This window comes from Halichoerus grypus, chromosome 7 (assembly GCF_964656455.1).
Source record: "Halichoerus grypus chromosome 7, mHalGry1.hap1.1, whole genome shotgun sequence".
NCBI classification, from domain to species: Eukaryota; Metazoa; Chordata; class Mammalia; order Carnivora; family Phocidae; genus Halichoerus; species Halichoerus grypus.
This window is the reverse complement of record NC_135718.1, coordinates 90,630,536-90,653,366: the sequence shown is the minus strand read 5'-3', so window position 1 is coordinate 90,653,366 and position 22,831 is coordinate 90,630,536. Positions and strand designations below refer to the sequence as shown.

General features: G+C 36.4%; 1 protein-coding gene across 19 annotated transcripts in view; it reads left to right on the top strand.

The window, feature by feature from the left end:
• Positions 1-22,831, top strand: part of CDC42BPA (CDC42 binding protein kinase alpha) — a 333,148-nt gene that overhangs the window by 248,032 nt on the left and 62,285 nt on the right. For 6 of the 19 annotated variants that reach the window (XM_078077870.1, XM_078077864.1, XM_078077868.1 and 3 more), the window contains 6 exons: positions 8,719-8,824; positions 9,255-9,403; positions 10,941-11,032; positions 13,444-13,520; positions 14,797-14,844; positions 21,675-21,713. In XM_078077870.1, the coding sequence (XP_077933996.1) occupies positions 8,719-8,824; positions 9,255-9,403; positions 10,941-11,032; positions 13,444-13,520; positions 14,797-14,844; positions 21,675-21,713 (511 nt within the window). The remainder of the gene's footprint in view (positions 1-8,718; positions 8,825-9,254; positions 9,404-10,940; positions 11,033-13,443; positions 13,521-14,796; positions 14,845-21,674; positions 21,714-22,831) is intronic. The other 13 variants (XM_078077878.1, XM_078077876.1, XM_078077869.1 and 10 more) reach the window with 4 other exon arrangements.

The following is a 22,831-nucleotide window of genomic DNA, read 5'->3' as shown; positions in this document are numbered from 1 at the left end:
CTCAGTTCCAGTGGAGGTGGTGATTGGTCTCATTTCACAAGCAGACCAAAGCAAATTAGTGAAAACTTAGCACATTCAGACCAGGGATCAAACACTGCCCACAGCAGGCAAGGAGAGCCTCTGTAGATGACTGGCTTGAAGGACAGAGCAACCAGACACAGCAGCAGAGCACAGGCAGCACACACTGGAGACATTCCCTGGTGTGCCAGGCCCTGGGCACTACATGCCCTCTTCTTCATAAGGCCATTACTCTCAGGAGCAGGATACATAAATGGCTTTTCTAACACAGAAGAAGGCAGAGACTTAGACAAAATGAGAAGACAAAAGAATTTATCCTAAGTGAAAGAACAAGATAAGGCCATGGCCAGAGATCTAAGCAAAATAGATATAAGTAATATGTCTGATGGAGAATTTAAAGCTATGGTCATAAAGATGCTGGACTTCAGAAGACAGTGGAGGACATCACTGAGACCCTTACCACAGAGATAAAAGTTAAAAGAATTAGAGATGGAGAGTGCAATAAACAAGATTAGAAACACACTTGATACAGGCTGGAAGAAGCAGAGGAATGAATTAGTGACCTAGAAGACAAAGTAATGCAAACCAGTGAAGCTGAACAAAAGAAAGAAGAATTACACAAAACGAAAATAGACTTAGGGATCTCAGTGATTCCATCAAATGTAATAACATTTGTATTTTAGGAGTCCCAGAGTAAGAAGAGTGAGAAAAGGGGGCAGAAAATTTATTTGAAGAAATAATAGCTGAAAACTTCCCTAATCTAGGGAAGGAAACAAACATGCAGATCTAGGAAGCAGAGAGAACTCACATCAAAATCAACAAAAGCAGGCCCACACCAAGACAGATTGTGATTAAATTGCAAAATAAAGTGATTAAAAAAAAATCTTAAAAGCAGCAAGACAAAAGAAGTCAGTAACATACAAAGGAAAACCCATAAGGCTAGCAGGAGACTTTTCAACAGAAACTTGGCAAGCCAGAAGGGAGTGGTATGATATATTCAAAGTGCTGAGTGGGAAAAATCTGCAGCCAAGAATATTCTATCCAGCAAGACTCTCGTTCAGAATACAAGGATGATAAAGAGTTTTCCAGACAAACAACAACTAAAGGAGTTCATGACCACTAAACCAGCCCTGCAAGAAATATTAAAGGAGACTGAGTGGAAAGGAGATACCAAAAGTGACAATTTGAAGGTAGGAAACACAAAAGCAGTAAAAATGAATATTTTTGCAAAAAGAAAAACAGTCAAGGAACTCACAAAAAAGGATATGAAATATAATAACATACACCTAAAACATGGGGAGGAGAGGAGAAAAGAATGGGTTCAGATTTAAACAGCTGTCAACTTAATATATAGACTGCTATATACAGAAGAGGTTATATACAAACCTAATGGTAACCATATATCAAAAACTACTAATAAATATGCAAAAAAATAGAAAAAGAAATCCAAATATGTCACTAAAGAAAATCAGCAAACTATGAAAGAGAAAGACAATAAAGGATCAGAAAACAAATTTCAGAAACAGCCACAAAACAAGTAATGAAATGGCAATAAATACATATCTATCAATAATTACGTTGGACATAAATGGACTAAATACTCCAATCAAAAAGACATAGGGTGACAGAATGGATAAATAAACAAGGTCTATCTATATGCTGCCTATAAGAGACTCATTTTAAATCTGAAGACACCTGTAGATCAAAAGTGAGGGGATAGAGGAACATTTATCATGCAAATGGATGTCAAAAGAAAGCCAGAGTAGCAATACTTCTATTGGACAAAGTAGACTTTATGTTGTTTTGTTTTGTTTTGTTTTGACAAAGTAGACTTTAAAACAAAGACTGTAACAAGGGACAAAAGGCACTATGTCATAATAACGGGGACAGTCCAACAGGAAGATATAACAGTCATAAATATGCACCAGACATGGGAGCACCCAAATACATAAAACAATAGGAAACACAAAAGAACTAATCAATAATAATAATACAATAATAGTAAGGGACTTTAACACCCCACTTATATCAATGGGCAAATCATCTAGAAAGAACATCAACAAGCAAACAGTTTCTTTGAATGATACACTGGACCAGATGGACATAACAGATATATTCAGAACCTTCCGTAATAAAACAGAATATACATTCTTTCCAAGTGCACATGGGACATTCTCCAGTATAGATCACATATGAGGCCACAAAACAGGTCTCAACAAATTCAAGAAGACAAAGTCACCATGCACCTTTTCTGACCACAATGCTGTGAAACTGGAAGTCAGCCACAAGGAAAAATCTGCAAAGACCACACATACATGGAGGTTAAATAACATACTACTAAACAATCAGGAAATAAAAGAAGAAATAAAAAAATACATTGAAACAATGCAAATGAAAACACAACAGTCTAAAACGTCTGGGATGCAGCAAAAGCAGTTCTAAGAGGAAAGTTTATAGCAACACAGGCCTACTTCAAGAAGCCAGAAAAATCTCAAACAACCTAACCTTAAAACTAAAGGAGCTAGAAAAAGAACAACAAACAAAGCCTAGAGCCAGCAGATGGAAGGAAATAATAAAGATTAGAGTAGAAATACATGATATAGAAACTTTAAAAACAATAGAATAGATCAATGAAACCAGGAACTGGTTCTTTGAAAACTTACTAAAATAGACAAAGCTCTAGCCAGACTTACCAAAAAGAAAAGAGTAAGGACCCAAATAAATAAAATCATGAGCAAGAGAGGAAAACTAACAACCAAGACCACAGAAATACAGATTGTAAGAGAATATTATGAAAAACTATATGCCAACAAATTGGACAACCTGGAAGAAATGGATAAATTCCTAGAAATATATAAAATTACCAAAACTGAAACAAGAAGAAATAGAAGATTTGCATAGACTGATAACCAGCAAAGAAATCAAATCTGTAATGAAAAAACTCCCAACAAACGAAAGTCCAGGACCAGATGTCTTCACAGGCAAATTCTACCAAGCATTTAAAGAAGAATTAATACCTATTCTTCTCAAAATATTCCAAACATAGAAAAGAAAAATTTCCAGATTCATTCTATGAGGCCAGCATTACCAAAACCATATAAAGACACCACAAAAAAAGAGAACTACAGACCAATATCTCTGATGAACATAGTTGCAAAAATTGTTAACAAAATACTAGCAAACTGAATCTAACAATACATTTAAAAAATCATTCACCACAATCAAGTGGAATTTATTCCCAGCTTGCAGGGTTGGTTCAGTGTTCCTCAACTCCATCAACATGATTCATCACATTAATAAAAGAAAGGACAAGATCCATATGATCATTTTAGTAGATGCAGAATACCCTGCGATCCAGCAATCACAATACTAAGTATTTACCCAAAGAGTATAAAAATACTAATTCAAAGGGATACATGAACCCCTATGTTTATAGCAGCATTATCCACAGTAGCCAATTTTGGAAACAGCCCAAGTGTCTGTTGATTGATGAATGGGTAAAGAAAATGTGGTATATATGTATATGCAATGGAATATTACCCAGCCATAAAATAGAATGAAATATTGCCATTTGCGACAATATGGATGGAGCTAGAGTGTATTATGCTAAGTGAAATAAGTCAGTAAGAGAAAGACCAATACCCTATGATTTCACTCATATGTGGAATTTAAGAAACAAAACAAGCAAAAGGAAAAAAAGAGAGGCAAACCAAGAAACAGACTCTTAGCTATAGAGAACAAACTGATGGTTACCAGAGGGGAGGTGAGTGGGGGGCTGGGTGAAATAGGTGATGGGGATTATGGAGTGCACTTACCAGGATGACCACTGGTTGTCATATGGGATTGTTGAATCACTATGTTGTATACCCAAAACTAGTATTATTCTGTATGTTTACGAACTAGAATTTAAGTTAAAACTTTAAAAAATGAAATGATGCCAAGACAAGGTTTTAGGAACTTGTGATATATAGTATTTTAAATGTTTCCTTTGGACAAAATAACAGTTTTAAAACAGAACAAGCACTATTGTAAATAAGATCTTACTTGGATGCATTGCTAATGGTCATCTTACTTGGCTCCCTCTGCCTTTTCCTATGAAATATCCCTTTCATATGAAAGAATACCTTTTAGTGAAGGGAGACCTGTTTCTCCTCACTGTGTTAGAGCAGACGCCTTTCTTCTCACCATTGATTCATCAGAATACTTCACTTTTTCTTTGAAATGATACAACAATGAAAGGTCAGAATCATAAGCTAGTCCATAAGAGTGATTTTTAAAATCGCAAACAATGAATCATGGAACATTACATCAGAAACTAATGATGTACTGTATAGTGACTAACAGAACATAATAAATAAATAAATAAACAAACACACACACCAAAAAAATAAATAAATAAATAAAATGCTTCTCCTCACATCTAATGCACTTTTCTGGTATAATACAAGGTAGGATGGCCTATAAACTATAGTACTTTGCCATCAAGCTGCTTTTAACGTATCATTGAAAAGTTTAAAAAGTAATGTGACCAGATCTGGAGATTAGCTATAAGACTTAAATGTAAGTTGCCCTATGTATTACACAATACCGATTTTCCTATGGGAGTGTAGAGGAGAGTTACCTCAGACTGGGTGCTTGAGAAAGTTGGGGGTAATCATTTGAACCCATAATGCATTTTCTGAAAACCCTGAGGTTAATAAAGGGTCCTATACATAGGTTGGCTGAATTGGAGATTTCATATAAAACAATAGTAGGAAATAAGACTAGTAAAGTTACTACTGTATAGTTACCGTGAATATTGGGTAAGAATTTAAACTTTATTTATTTATAAGAAGGAGAGGGTTTTTGCAAAGGATAATGGCATTGATTGCATGATGCATTAGGAAGACAACTCTACAGTGGTGTTCAGGGTGAAGTGGAGGGAAGTTTGGGAAAAAGTGAAGAAATGGAGAAGACATTGTGCGAGAAGAATCTATAGGACTTAATTATGAAGGAAGGTCAGGAAATGAGGAAGAATTCGTTTTTCTGAAATTCAGAGTTAGATTAAGAAAATGATGATATCATTGAAGTAGGAAAGTCAGAGAAGGAACCAACTTTGGGGAAGATATAATCAATTTTGTTTGTGTTATTTTGCTTGTTGGTGAGTCTGGGCTCCTCCTGAGACATCTGGGTACAGAGTTTCAATACGCTTTTGAAAAGATTACAGAAGGGTTAGGGTAAAGCATATAAATTTGGGGATTTAATTCCTGGTCAATAAAGCCATTGAAGTTGTTGAGATCTTTTTAAGGAGGAAAGAAAGAAGGATAATATGGTGAGGGCAGCATATAGAAGGTAGAGGGCAGCCAGGAAAGTGTTTTCATAATCAGCAAAGGGTCTCAATAATAACACTTTTATTTCCCTTTATTTAAATTTCCTCACATTATTTGAACTATTCCTCATTCATTAATCTTTGTTTGTGGATAGTCGTAGCTTATACTGATTACAACATAGTATGTTCCAGGCATTGGGCTGAAAATTCACTTGTACAGGATTCTCATTTAGTTATTACAACAGTCCTATGAGGTAGGATTATTATCCCCACTTTGTAGGTGAGATAGCAGAGAGCTAGAAGTGGGTAAATGACTTAGCCCAAGTCCCGGAGCTGGTGAGCAGCGAGTTAGGATTTGAACCAAGGTCTGTTTGACTCAAGAATCAAGTTCTTAATCACTCTACTGTGTATGTCCTACCTCCCTGACGTTTTAAGGACTATCTTCTAGATCTTCTCTGACTATTATGCCCTACATAATAGTCAGTATTAATAAGTATTTCTGCATTAATTACTTGAAAGAGCTTGGGAGTAGAGGATTTAGCTATGGCAGAAAAACAAAAGAGATTGAAATTGGCCTTTTATAGTTGACTTGTCACTTGAATGAACTGTGGTTTCAGCAAAATAGCTGAGGTAGAAATCAGACCTCAGAAAGTATGTACGAGTTAGTGAGGGGTTAAATACTAGAGTAATTAGATACAGGTTGTATCACAGTGACAGGGAGAGGGATTGGGACAGGAACCTTTCTGGATTAGAAAACGTCTGTATATGTTTACAGCAGCCAGTGGAAGTGATGAAATTGAAAGCTGTTTTAAAGAAGGTAATTATTTGTATATGTGTGGGATGAGGAATACATTTAAATGACTTGGCCAAAGGAAAGATGAGGGACTTACTTGCCTCTAAAACTTAAAAAAAAAAAAAAAAGTTAAAATGGGCATGAGTCAGCTTATCCAGATGGCCTAAAGAAAAGGGCAAGACAGTGTTGGTCTGAGGGAAGTGAGACTTCAAGGATCAAGGTTGGAAACAAATAGCAATGATTCTAAAAAGGAATTGTTGTAGGAGACCAGGGCCCAGTGGAATTTAAATGGCAGGAGTTGTAACTGACCCAGTCTATTTTTTTTTTTTTTAAACCCTTCCCTTCATTAATTCTCTGTAGCCAAGAAAATAGACAGAGCTTTAATAAAAAATTGAGACTTAGCGGGAGACCACATGGGTCAGGGAATGTGAACGTATTCAACATGCAAATAAAACGAAAATTACAAGAGATTTTTTTTTCTTTTTTTTCCCCATTTTATTTATTTTTTTATTATTATGTTAATCACCATACATTACATCAATAGTTTTTTATGTAGTGTTTCATGATTCATTGTTTGCATATAACACCCAGTGCTCCATGCATTATGTGCCCTCTTTAATACCCATCACCAGGCTAACCCATCTCCCCACCCCCCTCCCCTCTAGAACCCTCAGTTTCTTTCTCAGAGTCCATAGTCTCTCATGGTTCGTCTCCCCCTCCGATTCCCCCCCTTCATTCTTCCCTTCCTGCTTTCTTCTTCTTCTTCTCCTTCTTCTTCTTCTTCTTCTTCTTTCTTCTTTCTTCTTTCTTCTTCTTTCTTCTTCTTCCTTTCTTCCTTTTCTTCTTCCTTTCTTCCTTTTCTTCTTCTTCTTCTTCTTCTTCTTCTTTTCTTCTTCCTTTCTTCCTTTTCTTCTTCTTCTTCTTCTTCTTCTTCTTCTTTTCTTCTTCCTTTCTTCCTTTTCTTCTTCTTCTTCTTTCTTCTTCCTTTTTTTAACATATAATGTATTATTTGTTTCAGAGGTAGAGATTGGTTTTTATTTGAAACATTAAACAGCATGAAAGTCATGTACAAGAATTTACTGCTTTCCAGAGTTATGGAAGCAGGTTGGAATGTGCATAAACCGAGATCACTGTGGTAGATAGGCACTAAAGCAATGCTAGTTGAGGCTGATTAGCCTGGCCCTTTAAATGATAATACAGTTTTCTTAAGTGTCTTTCTTGGTACTCCAAAAAAAAATAGGTAATCTTCCTTCATCTTCACTTATTCTTTATGCTGTAGATCAGATGATTAAATCAAAAGGTCGTGGTCACGTGTGGTGTCCAAAGTTAAAGAATTTTAAAGGAAACCACTTCCCACTACACAAACAGTATTTTCTAAAGCCATTTTCTCTTAAAAGGCAATAAAAATATATATATGTATATAGAGCCTAAAAATATGTAACGAACTAGGCTGGGCAACTTTTTATAATGATTGGATCGCTTTTATTGTTAGGTTCTTTTGCTTGTCCTCCAGTACACCTTCCCATCTGAGAGAAAAGAGAACCAAATCCCTTTTAAAGAGCCTCTTTAAGATATATAGATAGAAATATATGAATTTGGCTCCTCAAGAGTTTAAATTCTAAAAGATGCTAAAGCCAAGTTCAAGATTTCAATTTGCTATATGCATAGATACTTATTGATTTACCTGAAATATGCTTTTCTCATTACTATTCAGTGGCCTGAATTGTATTTATGAAAACAGCCAGCCTTCCCAAAGGCAAATGGTGTTCCCCAGAGTATATTAGAATACACTTCTAAGCACTGCAAATTTCAACTCCTTTTTTTTTTCTTTATGCCAATTATAGCTTTCTGTATACTAATTGTTTTCATTCTTCTTGAGGATAGGACCTTCTTTTGTAGATTTTCATATGCTGGCAGTCCTTATCCTGGCCTTGCCCTTGTTTTGAAGATGTAACAAAACACAAACTTTCTCTTAGACAAATTCTGAAATTTAGAATATGTGTCATTGAATATAATTTGAAAACATTTTTATAGAATCGTAATAGTTACATCAGCAAGATAGTCTTAAGACAGTTATGAGCTTCAGTAGACTTTAATCTTTTCCTTTTGATTGGTATTTTATTGACCATTTTAGAAAACAGAGGAGCTGTATTGCAGTACAACCCTGATTTTTGCAGACTATTTTACTTTAAACTTTCTAAATATAGGGTACTTCAGTTTTAAAACTGATGCATTTTGTTTTCATAAGATAAAATGGCAGAACCCAATTAGAAATCTTAATATTCTTTAGAAATCATGTAAATATGTGTGTTTTTAATGTTAGATTAAAAGAATACTCTGTGGTTCAAGGGTGAAATTTTACTAATTTATCAGATACAAGTAATTTGAACTTTCCTAAACATGACCAGATAGATAGATAACTGAAACAGTTCAGTAAACCTCTTCCCACTTATTGTCAGGCAGTAGTACTGTGGTAGATCTTTTGAAAGAAGACATTTATTTCACTTATTTCTTGTATGAGGCTTTAAAAACAATATATCTCTCACTGAAGTTTTTCTGTTTGTGTTACTTTTGTCCTTTGTATGTGTATGTATTCCAGGGTCAGTGATGAAAAGGATGCACGAGGGTATCTCCAGGCCTTAGCTTCTAAAATGACAGAAGAGTTGGAAGCTTTGAGAAATTCCAGCTTGGGTGCACGAGCAACAGTAAGCTCTGCTGTTTTGCATGGAGAATTATCATATGGGGTGGGAGGGGAGGCTCAAACACACTATAATAAATCTGAGCACTTCTATCAGTTTGTCTAGGCTTTAGCTCACTGTAAAGTTTTTCTTGAGAATTCACTTAGTCCAAGTCTTTGCCAGTTTAGGAAATCATAACACATCACTGCTTAACTGTAATTTTGTATAGGTATCCGTTATTGGTAATAAGTATGGAAAATAAACTCCTTATATGTGGGTCTACAATTATTTCTGAATTTAATGGAAAATAATATACTTTCACAAACAGTGTTTCAGTTCTATTCTGTTATCAGAGAAAGATAGTGCTTTATGTAGTTTCTAAATTTACTTGCATTACTGAATTTAAATGTTAAGGAAAAAATGGGATGGGGCTAACAACAGTCATATTATTTGGTAGGATATGCCCTGGAAAATGCGTCGTTTTGCAAAACTGGATATGTCAGCTAGGCTGGAGTTGCAGTCAGCCCTGGATGCAGAAATAAGAGCTAAGCAGGCCATCCAAGAAGAGCTGAATAAAGTTAAAGCAGCTAACATCATCACAGAATGGTAAGGTTGAATATACTTGGTTGAGTTGAGTCTACTAGAATAATTTCTAAGTTGGTCCAAAAGTATTTGGGGAGAAGTTCATACCTATCACTTTTTTCTTTTAAGTAATGACCAGAAAAATTTATGAATATTTGAAAATGAATAAATGCTTTCAAGCCTTGTATGCAGTGATGGGATTTTAATACAACCTTGTTTGTATTTAGAAAACAGACTAGCTGAAAGATTAGTCCTCTGACTTGTCCATAAAGTAGAATTAATAGTGCTAATTAATATTTTATTTTCCCCCTTACTTTGTAAAATTTAGTTGACTCTCAAATTCTGTTCCATTAAATCCAAAATTCTCTCCTGTTCAAGAGTATCATATTAGTATAAAAATGCAACATATATTCAGAACAAAATACAGTCATCTGGGAATTCTGGCCTCTACCATAGATCTTTTACAAATGAAGGTTCTCTATAATTGTTTCTTCATGTTCTTTTATGTTTTAAAACAAGTATATCCTCCACAGTCTGAGACAATTACTGGATAAATACATTCCTTCAATCCTTATCGCAACAGTAGATTAAATAAGTGATAAAATAAAAATCTTAATTGGATTGGATATAACCATGGTTCAAGAATAAGTCAGTATTGGTGATATAGAGGAACAATAGAAAGTTAGTGTTACAAATCAACATATAAATAGAAAAATCCATTTGGTGCTGGCATAGCGGAGTTCCAGAGGCATTCAATCATGAAAAGAAATATAGTCCCATAAATTTCAGTTTGTAATGGTGTGAAGCCTTAGTCCTTAAACTGTAATCATTAATGTTTTGAATCCAATTAGAGGGCGGTTGCCTGGCACCCCACTGAAATATAAACTCTTGTTATAAATAATCCAGACATAAATTAAGTATGCTTTGCTTAAATGTGATAGCATGACATTGAAAATTTGAGAGAACATTTTCTGGAGAATGTGAGTTGATCCTAACACAAAGAGCTACTGAATGTCATTCTCTGTGTTGTAAGTAGAACGAGCATGAGCTACCTTCCCGTGCCTGGGACACAGGCATTTGCACATTCGCTCATAAACCAGACTGAATGAAATCGGAAACTACAGATGTATTCATAACAATGCTCCACTTTCATGGTTCTCTGTGGAAGAGTCTAACAAAATCCTAAATTTAACCTTTGATTTTATGACATTTTAAAATCTAATCATTTAGCTCCAGGTCAGCATCTTTTTCTATAAAAGGCCAGATACTAAATAATTTCGGCTTTGTGGGCCATATCGCCTCTGGCTACTCAACTGTGCTATTGTGTGAAAGCAGCCAGAGACAGTCTGTGAATGAATGAGTCTGACTGTGTTGCAGTGAAATTTTATCTATATAACAGTAGATGACCGGCGGGATTTGTCTTTCCTGCAGTGGCTTTGCACTTCCCTGACCTAACGTGACTGACATTTAAACCAGGAAGCTCCAACTACGTACTGTAGGATGGCTCACTAACCAGCAGTAAAAATAATGACATTTTTCCTTTTTTTTTCCCTTATTGAAGTAAACTAAAAGATTCAGAGAAGAAGAACTTGGAGCTACTCTCAGAAATCGAACAACTGATAAAGGACACTGAAGAGCTTAGATCTGAAAAGGGTATGAGAATGTGTTTTGCATCAATCAGGGCTTATTCTGTTGTGAATGTATTTTATTACCCAAGAATCCGCGTATGTGTAGGTCAGAGAATTGTTCACACTAAGCACGCTGACGCTCACTGATGGATATATATACGCATATTTGACACACACACTCGCTAGACTGGTTTCAGTCATTTTGTTGTACTTAATATACATGGTTTAAAGATTTCATGGTAACAGAAAAACTCATTTTGCCATAAATTGGACTGTTTTTTCAGTGCCGTGGATGATTTCACAAATAAGGTTTTTGTGACTGGGGGGAAAAATACTTTTTATAGTGTACTTTATACTCTTTTCAAGTGTCGTAGGATTCACTTCCAGGGTAGTTGAGGAAACAATGTATGAAGTAACTAAAGATTAATCTAATCCCATATTAGAAAGCAATTCAGTGATGAACTGTTTTGGCATTTCATTGTTTTCTTCCACGTTTGATTCTCAAACTGCTTACCCTGAGGGATTTCTCAGGATTTATTCCCATTTTCTTGAAAGCATTACCTGAGCATGTTTCCATTAATGTGAAAAGTAACTCAGAGTGCATGGCAGCTATTACAGGAACTTGACTTAAACTTTGTTTCCATAATGTGGGCATTAAGAATGTGAAGATTTAATAAAAACAAATTCAGAATTTTTTTTCCTCAATGAAGGGATCTCTTATATGCAGTTATTAGAAATTCTTTGTCCTGGGGCACCTTGGTGGCTCAGTCAGTTGAGCATCTGACTCTTGATCTCACGGTCATGAGTTCAAGCCCTGCCTTGGGCTCCACACTGGATGTGGAACCTACTTTAAAAAATAAATAAGTAAATAAATTCATTGTCCTGACAGAGTCAGTATTCCTGACTGAATAGTGAACTAATTAATGGCTTTATGTTATGCATACATTATGTGATGCTTCCCTGTAATTCCTCAGTCCTGTGACACACAGTGATGTCAAGCTGGTTGGGTCTCTGTATCTGCTTTTAAAATTGTGGAGAAAAAAATAAAATTGTGGAGGAAAGAGAAGCTATCACATAAAGGAGTTGACATGAAAAACCACTAAAAGTAGTAGATATTCAAAAAATTTTTGTCGGTTCGATTTCCTAGTGAACAGGAAAGGAAGGAACAGCAAAAGTGAATTAGGAACTCACATTGAGCACAAGGCTTCACACTAAATTGAGAATCAAGCAGTTTTCAAACATGAAGAGTGGAAGGGAGCTGCATTATTCAGTGAGTAGAGGAAAAAGAATATATAGGACCTGGAGGATCTGTAGCCCTAAAGGCAGTTTATATAGAAGAGAGACCAGTGCAGAGTGTGACTGACTATAACATGCCTCATGTCACTGACTGCATCACTTTTAGAATAGATCTAAACTTGCAGAAGAAATAACTTAAGTTTATCACATTGCTTTATGAAAGCATGTTAACCTATAGCTTTTATTTGGATTTAGAACATTGTAGATAATAAAATTTCACTTTGTGTTGTAACATAATGTACTATACTACTTAAATAATATAATGTAGTATTTATATAATATAGTGAGGGCAAGGATTTTTTTTCTGCTCATTTACTAATATGACCTGGTATCTAGACAAGGTTTGGCACAAGGCTCTCAATAAATATTTATTGACTGGATGAATTTCTGAACATAGTGCCTCATCTGGCATCCATGGTGTTAGTTATTAGAGAGTAGTAGGAAAGCCACACAAATGAGTTAATGTCACTTCCTAAGGATGTGGAAGTCGAAAATGTGTGCTTGGTTGTATTTATCATTGTATATAAATTTTAAGAATTATTTTGGAAATTATGCATTTGAAGTTAATGCCATAGCTAACAAATATGCACCAGCTTTTATAACTTCACCTGAGAAAAACTAGGGTATGAGTGATTTATTCTGTCAATAAAACAATACCTGAAATCAGATTGAGGCCTTGACAAAAGTATTTTCATAACTAAATACATTTGTTTTATCACGACATTATCATAAGAGATTATTTATATTAATGCTTACTATATGTTTGCTAAAAGTTTTTCAAAACAGAAACCTTGTTTGGTGATAAATTAGCTTAGAAAAATCAGATATAACCATGTTTTTAAAATTCTCCCAAGTCTACCAAGATGTAATGTGTTTCTTCTGATGCGCTATGTGGGAAAAGAAAGAAATTCAAGTCCTCAAGTCAGGAAACAAGTATGTCATGGAGACTGATTTAACTGTTAAGTGATATTCCAAGAAACACTAATAATAGTTTTTTTAAATATGTAGAGTTAATAGTATTGATCAGCTTTAAAATATGGTAGTTTGTGAATAGCTCTTAATAGATTCAGACAGGAATGGTTATCCATGAAAATTAGTTTAAATTGTTCTAGTTTTAAAAAAGTTGCTGCTGTCTTCTAGGTATAGAGCACCAAGACTCACAGCATTCTTTCTTGGCATTTTTGAATACGCCTACCGATGCTCTGGATCAATTTGAAGTAAGTATTAAACTTTTCAAGTATTCCCTGCGGTCCATTTAAAATTCACTTTGTGACTTAAAATTCATTTGCAACGAAACTGTTTTATTGCCTCCCACATAAGAGGACCTAGAATCTTATATAAACAAAAACATGTGAAGAGAAGAGTATGTTCTGCATTTTTTAAAGATTTTATTTATTCATTTGACAGAGAGAAACACAGCTAGAGAGGAAACACAAGCAGGGGGAGTGGGAGAAGGAGAAGCAGGCTCCCTGCAGAGCAGGGAGCCCGATACGGGCTTGGCTCCATCCCAGGACCCTGGGATCAATCATGACCTGAACCAAAGGCAGACACTTAACAACTGAGCCACCCAGGCACCCCATGTTCTGCATCCTTATGGAAACTGTAATCACATTTGTATTTAAGAAAAATCTAAGAAAGGTCAAAATGTGAGAGTCATAAGATTTAAAAGAAATTTTGTCTCTTCCCCTGAGAAACAGTAAATGCAGAACAAATCCAAACTTTTGAAAGAATTTTGACACTTTTCTTTTTTCTCCCAAGCACAGAGCCGCAATTTAAAAAAAAAAAAAAAGTGAAAAAGGTCAAAACTCACAATAGGGCAATGCTGGGTCTAGCTTCAAATCCGTTCAATTATTTTAGAAGTTAACAATAGGAATACTTTTTGTTAAAAGTATTACATAGAAAGTATTAGGCAGTATATTCCATAATAAGGAAATAGTGACTCTATGACTGTCCTTCTTTGGTGCTTAAATTCTTTGCTGAAAAAAAAAAACAATTTTATGATATAAAGTATATTTTTGTCTCAGAAGATTTAAGTTAGTGATTATATCTTTATTAAACAAATAATCACAAGTCTCTGTGTAGAGCACTGTTCTAGGTGCTGGAGATAGAATAGTGACCCAGTTCACCAAGTCCTGTTCTCAGAGAGGTTACATTCCAGTGGGAACTGCTCACTTTTAATTGTGACCCTTCTAAAGTGCTTCATTTAATTTGATTATTAATGATTTACCGTGCGCTTCATTTTATTACATTTTGGGCACAATGTGTGCATTGTATTTCATTTCTTTGGGAAAGGGAAAAAGAACCACGCTTTAAAAATTAATGGATTTCTAAGTTTCTTGAGAAATGATGCCAATGACTGCTTTTCTCATTTATTTATTTGAATTAATGTCATTTGCCTTTCAATTGTTTTACAAAATTTTTGATTTATTATTTGTTCGTATTAAATTGCTTCATCCATATTTTCTATTTCTTATTGCTGTATTCGTTAAATAGGATTCCTTTTCTTCTTCCTCATCTTCACTGATTGATTTTTTGGATGACGTAAGTCTTTGATTTTCAAACCAATGCATCCTTCAGTAAAAGACATCAGTGAATTGAATTGAAGAATTTTGCCCAGTAATGCAGTCAGTTTTAGAAATATCACACCTGGTAATTTATTTATGAGACAAAATTAGCTTCTTTCTTACCTGAAATATAATGAAGAGTTTATCTTTATTAAACATCAGAAAGTGAAAATGTACTTTGAAAAATGCTTTGGCCATCAGAGCATCTGTATTTCCTTTCTTTGCAACAATTCTGAAGACTGGAATGTTTATTTGATTATTGTCACTATGTAGATCTGTATATAAAAGTGCTCATTTTTATTTTTCATTGTGATTTCTATTTGACATTCCCGTTTTTGGCACTTTGCTGTTTTATTTCTCAGAAGTAAACTTCTGGTGGTAAAATCAGAAAAAAGTGATATGTTTTATTAAATCTTTCAATAGATTTTACTGTGACATAATAACTGAGTACAAATCAGTTTTTAATGCTGACAGAATTTCACCTGTAATGTGGAAAGTGATTTTCGTTAACATATGTGCTACATGCACTATAAATTGACTGCACTACCATTTTTTCTCCTAAATTAATTCTATCCATTTGATAACTTAGAAGTCCCTAATGTATATTGTTTATTCTCTTTACTAAAATACCAGATGTATGCATTCTCTCTATTCCACATTAAATGGCACAAAAATCCTTATCATGTCGAACATTTAACCTTTCTAGAAACTGGAAAATAAAATGGATTCAAATGCAAATGTTCTACATAGCACTGGTTTTTCTACCAGGGAAATTTTTGTAGGTCTTATTTTTTGTGTTTTGTTAAACATAATTCTTATATTCAGAAAAGTATTTCGCATAATTGTCCACTAAAGAAAACTCTTGATCTAGATTTTAAAAAATTTTTTCAAGTTATTTTTTTCTGTCTTTGAAATATTATACCCAAGTCCATTCTGAATGGAAACTATTCCATTATTCTTGAGACAGTTGTTCTAGTTAATTCTACAGGGCAATAAAAAGAGAACTCTCTTGAGTTCTCTTGAGTACAATAGTATTTCACATTATAATCTACTGTATGTTTCACTGTACTAAAATATTCAATATAGTATGTCCATAGAAACATCATTCACTTGACAGAGATTGGGAAGGAAGTTCGAATAAATTATTTTAACTGTTCCTTCCACTAGAAAACCATTTCCATTTTTTTTTTCTAACAAACTCTTCTCTACATTCCCTTTCCTCCCACAAAAAGCTCTGAATGTAAAACCTAGAAGTCGTGTGTATTTTAACAGATAGGTTCATTCTACTCGGCCCAAGGGCTGCAGGAATGCGCGCCGTCCCACACCTGCCTTGTCACTGCTCTCTCAGCCACCACCCAGCTGTAGTGAAGAAGCCTCCCACTCTCACTTTCCTCCAGGAGGACCTTTCTTGTCTGTCACCCACTAGCACTCAGCCTAAGTGCAGTTCAGACATAACACTGAATTTCAAACCAGCACAAAGGAACTCCTATCATAAAGGGAAAAGGAGTTGAGTTCACACATGCTGAATCTTTATGAATCGGGCTCCAGCTCTTAAAAAGCCTGGTCTTTCCCTCGTTTGCTTCCTGAGTTCTCTTCTTCCAGTTTATTGGTTAAGCGCACAAGGGGGCTCAGATTTGCTGCCTCTGCCACTTTCTGGGTGTATGATTGGGATCATGTTCCCTAACTTTTCTGTTAGGTAAGCCCCAGTTTGCTCATCAGAAGAACAAGGATAATAATAGTGGTACTGCCTCAGAGGTTGTTTGAGAATTTAAAGAAACAAAGTGTGTAGAGCCCTCAGTAACACTGGTTACTGTTTCCTTACTCGTAATAGGCCGTTCACCTCCCTTCCTGCATTCCCTTTAGCTTCCTTTCTTGTCCAGGAATCCAGTGTGACTTAAATGTTTCCTTGGCCTTCTGCTCGCCTTCTGCCCCCCCCCACCAATACGAGTCACTGCACTCCCCCCGCAAATTGTCCAGCCCCAAGACCGCTGCACAATGAGGCTTGCATGTCAGGGAGAAGGAAGTAAGCTCCTGTTTAAAAAAAAATAGTTTGTATTCTTACTTCATATTTTATGGCATAAACCTCTGTAGTTGATAACTATGACCGCTCTTCCCAGAGTTACCATTCAGTTCATCCTCAAAGCCAGAGTAGAGTGATGTTTTGAAAAATGGTATTCAATCCTTGGCATGCTTGTCTTTGGTGTCCAGAATACTTAGTATGAACCAAACTTCTGTTGCTTCCTTTCTCTTAGGCATTTGGAAGCTTAAGGAATAGAATCAATCTTGATTGTTCTTTGTGCCAAAACTAGTTAAGAGTGTTGTGCGTGACTGCCCCCCATAGTGAGCGGATTGTAACACTTAACTAATGCATACAACACATCCTCTGATCATTCTTTTCTAATTTTATCTCCTAGAAATAGAAGAGAAATAGATGACATTGAAGATCTAGAATTTGAGTCGCAGCAGGAACTTGTAGGTTTAGTAAGGGATAAAGCCAGTGATTCAGCAAGATTGCAGAAATGAAACGTTCTTTGGTGTCCGTACACCATGGATCTTCCCCATTTGTTTCCTGTGGCCTAGTGACCTCATACTGCCCTCTGATTCTCTAGAACCGTATCACTAGCACCTCCCCTCCTCAAAAATGACCCTTTACTTTTTTCCTTAACCCTCCCATGTGGGCCTATTAACACAATAATTCTTTTCACATAAAATAGTGCCCAGAATCGCTCTCCCACCTCCAGTTTTTCCTCAGTGTATTTTGCCTGTTCAAAATTCAAGTGAATGCCAGAATTTCTGGCAATATGGGAACACATTTGGAGCCATAGGCCTTCCTTTTAAGTTGCATAGTTTAGGCAATTCTGTGTGAGTCAAGTTTCCAGCAAGAGCAGCCTTGACAGGAGAGCAGTGTAAGCAACCCAGGTCCCTTCCTTGCCCCCGACTCAGGCGAAGTGGAAGGCATTCTCAGCACCCTGCTTCTGTAATTCAGGACAACTCGGGTAGTTGGGCTTTTCTCCATGTAGAATCGTAGGCTTCTGACAGAGAAAAGCACCATAGAAAAATACTCAGTCCAGTGGTTGTAACCGTTGTTGATCACAGCATTCTCCCATTAGTAGACTGGATCGTTTTCTCCCCCATTAGTAAAGTTTTAGAATTCTCAGTCTTTGGAGGAATAGGGAAGGGGTGGCAACAGGGTTATGGATGACACTGTTTAGGGCAGATAAGAGGGGGTTTTAGTTCATGGCAAACTGATGTCACTCTGACCACTTTGTCTCTTGGGTCAGGCATTCCCACACATGGTGAGACACCAGTGACAGCAGTGAAACGGACACCAGGGTCCTTCTGCTGTGGAAATCATTTCCTCTTGACCTCGTCTTTTCTCTCAGCCCCACACGCCCAGTCCTAGACTGCCTGGGGGTGGCTCTGTGTTAGGCCCAGCACCAAACAGGGTGAGGGGCAGGCGGAGCTCAGCAGATCAGGCTCTCCCTGATCTGTTCCCTGTATCCCAGTGGCCAGAAGTCCAGGGATGATCAGACCAGCTTACAAACTTCCCATCCTGTTCCGTTCATTTTCTTCTTTTCAATTGAGCCCCCAAAATACTTGGCTTGACTGTACTAAAGGTCATACTAATTATAGTCATATAAATGAACTACTTGTTCTTTATATTTGGTAAACATACTGTCATTTATTAACATATTGTCACTTATTAAATCTATGCCAGGTAAGTTTTGAGTTTTATTTAAATTACAATTCTACACTCTGTTCATTCAGGCCAAATTCACAAAAACTGGGAGAACCTGGCAAGTGAGAGTATGCCAACTTGCTTTCTGGAGGCTTATTCTAGTGTACTGAGGAAAGAGTAAACCACAATTAAAGGTGTGGAATAAAAAGGTCAGACATCAAGGAATAGAGTTAGTCCCAATAGTCCAACTGTCTGGTCTTCCTAATACTGTTTTCTTGTATCCTGGCATATGACAAGAAGCAAGTAGTCTGAGAGTATTGGCAGGCTGAGTTCCACTCCTTGTTTGATTTCATGGTAAAATCTTGCTAAGATGTCCTAAAATATTTAATTTCAGTCCTGGCTCCTAGCTTCCTTCCCTCATCTCTTGCTTTTAGCTGGTCTCTCCCTTGGCTTCTTTCATAATCTATCATAACCCATCACAGAAATCTGAGGTTTGGCAGCATTGTGTAGCTGTACCTGGGGAAGATTGATCATATGGGAGAATCAGTGGAAGACAGAATTTTAAAACATACATTATAAAGATCTTTCAATCCTGTGACCCAAACCAGGCCTAAATCCAATAAATTATGGCATTCTTGATATTTCCTCTTTCAATTCTTTTTTTAAAAATCTTCCATCCACATATTAAATACAACCCAACTCGAAACTCTCCCATTTCAGAAGATTGTCATATGCAGTCCTTCCCTAGGTTAGGCAGCATTATATATTATTTTATATATAAGATATGTTTTTTATTGTATATCATATATCCTAATAGTTTAGACAATCTAGAGAGAAAGAACCATGACTACCTAGTCTTTTACTCTTCAATATCTTACTTTAAAAGACCTTTGGAATTCATTAACTGAATCTTAAAATCTATTTGCCAAATTATGTGTCTGTAAGATAAATTAACTTCTTTTGGTTTCTGCCCATGTGCTTACTTCCATAATCAGCCTGAAATTTATGGCGGCAGTTTTATACCAGATATAAAATGCACAGTTTTAAATGGTATATGAAGACAACATCCTGCTTCCCAGCGTGTACTGTGAGACCAGCGTGTACTGTGAGACCAGTTTCTACTGTTAGTAGAAAACCATGGTTATGAGAGTGTGTGTAAAGGAGAAAGTGTGTGCCATGTGTGTTCCCCCAATTCCATTTGTACAGTGCCAGCTATACACTGTGTTGTCCTTCATATGCAGGGATGGTTTTGAGAGACATGTTGACTTGTTTTTAGCGTAGTGGCAATATATTTACTTTGAGCTAGTCATGCTTTTTTTTCATGGTTTCAGCACATTCCTGACTCTGGTCTAGAAGTGTAGGGATAGCCAAAAAGTAAAGGTTTCTCTGTATTAAACATCTTAGCACTTTCTACACATGTAGTACTCTACTTTGCACAATGGTAGCTGCTAAGATCAATCAGAGGTAGAAGTAGGCCTCAAAACACTTATTTTACTGTTAGAGAAAATAAATCCATAGTTATATACTGTGCCGTATAGAAAGTAATAAATGCCATAAAAAAAAAAGAAATAATGAGGTAAGTATTGCAGAATGTCAGAAGGATTCATTCAGTATTTATTAAGGACTTTATAGAGGCTTTATGATAAGCGTATTCCAGATCTTTAAGGATCTGAATCTGATGGAAAACCACACATGTAAATAAATAATTATAACACAATTGGGAGCAGCACAATAATAAAAGATATGGACTGTCTATCATGGGAGTATAAAGGAGAGCTACCTGACCGAACTAGAAGCCTGCCAAAAGGCTTTCTGAAAGAACCGATGGCTGAGCCGGTCCTCACGGAGGGACGGGTATGGTCCGCAGAGTAAGAGATACTGAGGAAGACGAGTGCGTGCTAGGCGGGCAGCGCGTGGTTAGGGAGGGGGAGTTCTGCCTAAAGCAACAGGAATGACTGGACGAAGACACCAAAACTTCCTTAGGAACCTGCAGGCCTTCTAATCCTGGTTTGCCATTAACTCTCTGGGACACCGTGTTCAGGTCATCTGCCTTCCAAGTCGCCTAAAAAGAAATAAAAGTTCCTGTTTACCAGTGTGCCAGAGTTGTACAAATAACACTGATCACCTGGAAGGATGTTTCTTATCCTTCCAGTTTCCTCTGAGCTCTGTAGCTCCTGTAGTTCAGTTTATAAACTCCCTCTCTAGGTCCCCCTACAAATCTTGTACGTCCCCCACACACCTCGCCCCCCAGCTTCCCGGAGAATTCTGCAGCTAACCTCTGTCACAGCATTTGTCACACTGTGGGTGGCATGGTGTCTTCCCCACCAGTCTGTGAATGGCACATCTTCTGTGTCTTTTAAAAACCTGACCTATTAAAAAAAATAAAAAATAAAAACCTGACCTATTGCAAACCCTCAGTAGATGGTAGGTTCTATTGAATATAGGGAATTGCCAGAGGCAGATACAGTTTATATTTATAAAACTCTGCTGTTCACGCATCACCAAGTTCCAGAGACTTGGGAGATATTTCAGTACAGTTATTACCTACTTATTGTTATTGCTGCTTTTCTCTAATTACTTAATCTTTAATGTCCGAAAGCTGAAGGTCCTTCTTGACTTAAGCCTAATGTCTAGTCAGGATGGACAGTATTGTTGAAGTAACTTTTTGTTTTCATTCATTATCAGTAATTCTGAAGGCCTAAGTTAGCTTTTATCATTTAAAAGCATCATCTTTGGAAACAGTAAGAATTTGGTAGGTAAAAGACTGATTAAGTATTTTATTAACTATTACCCAGCACTAAATCAGAATTATTTGGATCATTTTTGTTCTCACATTTCCAGTTGTTACTACCAACCTCTGCAGAAAAGAGATTGTCCATCACTTGATGGAGCATTATTTCGTGGGTCACTGTTTGCGTGGGGTCCCGTGAAAGCTTGATTGTCATCGTAGACCGAGTCTGAGCAACAATTTCTTTACTGTCCTATCTTCCAGTTTTTCCTGAAAATACCTATCAGAAAATGTGTCTTTATGTGTATGTTGATATACTTTGTCTGTTAATACAGCGGTAGCCTTCAAGAGTCGTGTGTGAATATTTGTAACGTGCAGTATTCTCCTTTCTTTGTTGAAGCGCTCTCCGTCCTGTACTCCAGCTAGCAAAGGCAGACGTGTAAGAAACTACTGCACTGTGTGTCCCCACCCCATGCCCTCCACCCTGTCTCTTCCCCTTCTTGCCTGTGGTTGCGGAACACGCTAACGTCTCCGCGATGTACTCTCACCTCTGCTGCATGCTGTGTGCTGCTGGCCCTGCTGTTGCTACTCTGCCTTTCTGCATTTTCTTTTTGCTTTTTCTTTTCTTGTTTTGGCTTTGGCCGTAAAGCTTTAGGAATGTTTGTATAAATTTCAGTAACCAAACTACTAAAATTATAAGGTATCTTTATTTTAATTTTTACTAGGGGAAAAAAGTGATCCTAACGTATGCTTTCCAAATTGATCGCCTACAAAGTAAATGAGTCTCTAAATAAGAATCTGATATAAGCAAATATGTAGAGATTTCCTAGAGATTTTAATTATGTGGAAAAAAACCTTGATGATTCATATTATGCAGAATTCAAAAGAATTTGGGACAACTTATAGATCTTACTGACTATAATTTTATGTAAATCAGTTTTGCAGAAATCTTTGATAGATTATTTAAGGTATTTCAGAGGAATATCCCTAAATATGTTTATAGATTTGAGGCAATAATATTAATAATAAATTGTTTATATTCTAAGGTATTTCCAAGATACTTAAAAATACCATGACACTTGATATATGTATTGATAACAAACTATAAGCAACATCCTATGCTGATGCTAGCTCAGTGTTTCTCAGTACTGAATGGGCCAGCCATTATCTCTATCCTGCAGTTTTCTTATATGCTCAGAATGGGGCATGTATTTGTGGAAAGATCTCAAATTTCCTAAACCAGCGTCCACCCCAACATCAAGATACACAACATACACACCCCCTAGTTGGGAAGCAGTGGGCTAGCTGACATCTGCTCTGGTTTTCATATGCGATGTAAAATAGTAATATTAAAAAGGAACTTCTGTGGTAGATAAAAGCTTATAAATTTTCACCTGTCAGCTTCATAATCACTGGATTAATCCACATCTTAAATCCAGAATTCTGACTTGGAAAGGGCTAGATCATGGAATAATCTGGTTTACAGGGAGCATGGGTAGCAGTAGGGTGCCTCACTGCTTCCTGTGCTCTTATCTTTCAGATGTCGTGCAGCATTGA